Here is a 1,770-nt window from a genome sequence, read left to right on the forward strand (position 1 = left end):
CCTGCTGAAACCCAGAGACAGGCCCCAGAGGGTTCCCATAGTTGTGCGGTGACAGCAAGCCCTGATGCCCCCAGCTAGAGATGACAGGATCCCTGGCCAGTGGGGCTCCATGTGAGGGGAGCACGAGCACTATCTTTTGCACTTAGCTGGCAGCTTCACTAGCTCCCTACTGTCCAGCTGAGATGGCATGGGGTTTCCCAGTTCCCTTGCTCAGGCTGATGGAGGTCTGACACACACAGTCTCCCACAGAGCACTTGCTGCCAGCTCGCCGTGTGGAAGACCAGCGGCTGCCCCCCTCACCCAACCTTAGTGTTTTCTTTGGGGAACATGCCAGGGGGCTTTCCCTAACCCATGCCAAAGATAAAGACAGAAAGAATCAGCACCTGACAGCCAGCACAAGCCAGGGACCAGCCAGCCAGCTCCAGTGCATTGCACCGCACACCCTAGGTGAGCCAGCTCACCACATCCCATCCCAGGGGCCCGACTGCCTGACACCCACCCTGGGGGACACGATGCACTTATCCTGGGCTGAAGGAGGAGTGGGAGAGGGAAGCTGTGAATTGAGCAGAGCTAGAGGTACAGAAAGTCAACACATCCAAATAACTGTGGAGAGGAGGGAGAGGCCCATCAGGGAGAGGCACAGTGCAGGGCTGGGCAGGAAAAAGGCACTGACCTTGTTTTGCTTTCCAGAGCTCTTCTCTTTCACATGTGGGCACTCCTTCCCAATAAGCAGCGCCTTCATATCCACCACAGGCACTGCAGGGCACACAGGACCATGAGACTGGGGCTTGGCACAGACCAGCCCTGCTCCCTATGCACTGCCTCTGCAGCTCTGAGTGCAGGGAGTGCACCAGCAGTGAGTCTGGGCCATGACACACTAAGGCAAATGCAGTCTAACATACTGTGTTCTTGGCAGGATGAGCATCATCAGAGCAAAAGAAGAAAGCCCTGGGGTATTGGTCAGGGTGAGCACAACCCAGCAAGGGCAGGGCTACACAGTGTGTCCCCAGTTCAATCCCATCAGCCAGATGTCTTCCCACTTGCCAATGCTCGCTTGCTTCCCCTTGCACTGGGGTTACAAGCCAGGGGGTCAGGATGCCCTCCCCCTTGCCACTTGCTGTGTCTGACTGTGGCCAGGCCCCCTTCCCATCCCTCCTCTCACATACTCTTTTCCTGTAGGCTTTCGATAGGTGGGCACTGCACTCCTTCCTCCACATCTCCATAGTGCAGCACCTTGTGGTTGGGGGACAGGCGGCAGTACCAGAGCTTATCTGCAGCAGGGAGGGAGCTGAGGTCAGGGCATTCAGCTCTGCACAAGCACAGGAACATGGTCGACTCCCAGACCAGGGCATGCCCAGGCCTGCTGGAGCCTCCAGGCCCTCCCATGGCTGACAACCCCAGGACCCACTAGATGGGCCCTTCCTCCCAGCACCCCATGGCCACCTGCTCCTCAGTGTCGCATTTACTAGTCACACCCCACATTCCCAGCCTCCTTTCTGTGCATTCAGCACCAGGTACTCAGGGCACTGCTCCTCCAGAGGGCTCAGCCCCAGCCCAGCCTCCAGGACACCCACCTCCCTTCCCCAGCACATGAACGGCCGTGGCTCACTCTTATGCCAGCAGCTACCTCAGTGCTCATCCTCCATGTCCCTATGGAGGCCCCTCATCTCCCCTCCAACCCCACAAGGAGACCCAGCCAGTATGCGAGCACCACCCTGCTGCAGCACCAGGCTGAGGACACTCACCCTGTCTGCGGCGGCTGCTGCTCTT

At 58.7% G+C, this 1,770-nt stretch overlaps 1 protein-coding gene across 1 annotated transcript in view; it reads right to left on the reverse strand.

Annotated features, from left to right (window-relative positions):
- Positions 1-1,770, reverse strand: part of ELMO3 (engulfment and cell motility 3) — a 21,118-nt gene that overhangs the window by 3,886 nt on the left and 15,462 nt on the right. Inside the window, 3 exon segments of the mRNA XM_025209452.1 lie at positions 674-756; positions 1,167-1,271; positions 1,746-1,770. The exon segment at positions 1,746-1,770 is cut by the window's right edge and continues 13 nt beyond it. Coding sequence (XP_025065237.1) covers positions 674-756; positions 1,167-1,271; positions 1,746-1,770 — 213 coding nt within the window.

Source organism: Alligator sinensis, unplaced genomic scaffold (genome assembly GCF_000455745.1).
Source record: "Alligator sinensis unplaced genomic scaffold, ASM45574v1 scaffold642_1, whole genome shotgun sequence".
NCBI lineage: Eukaryota > Metazoa > Chordata > Crocodylia > Alligatoridae > Alligator > Alligator sinensis.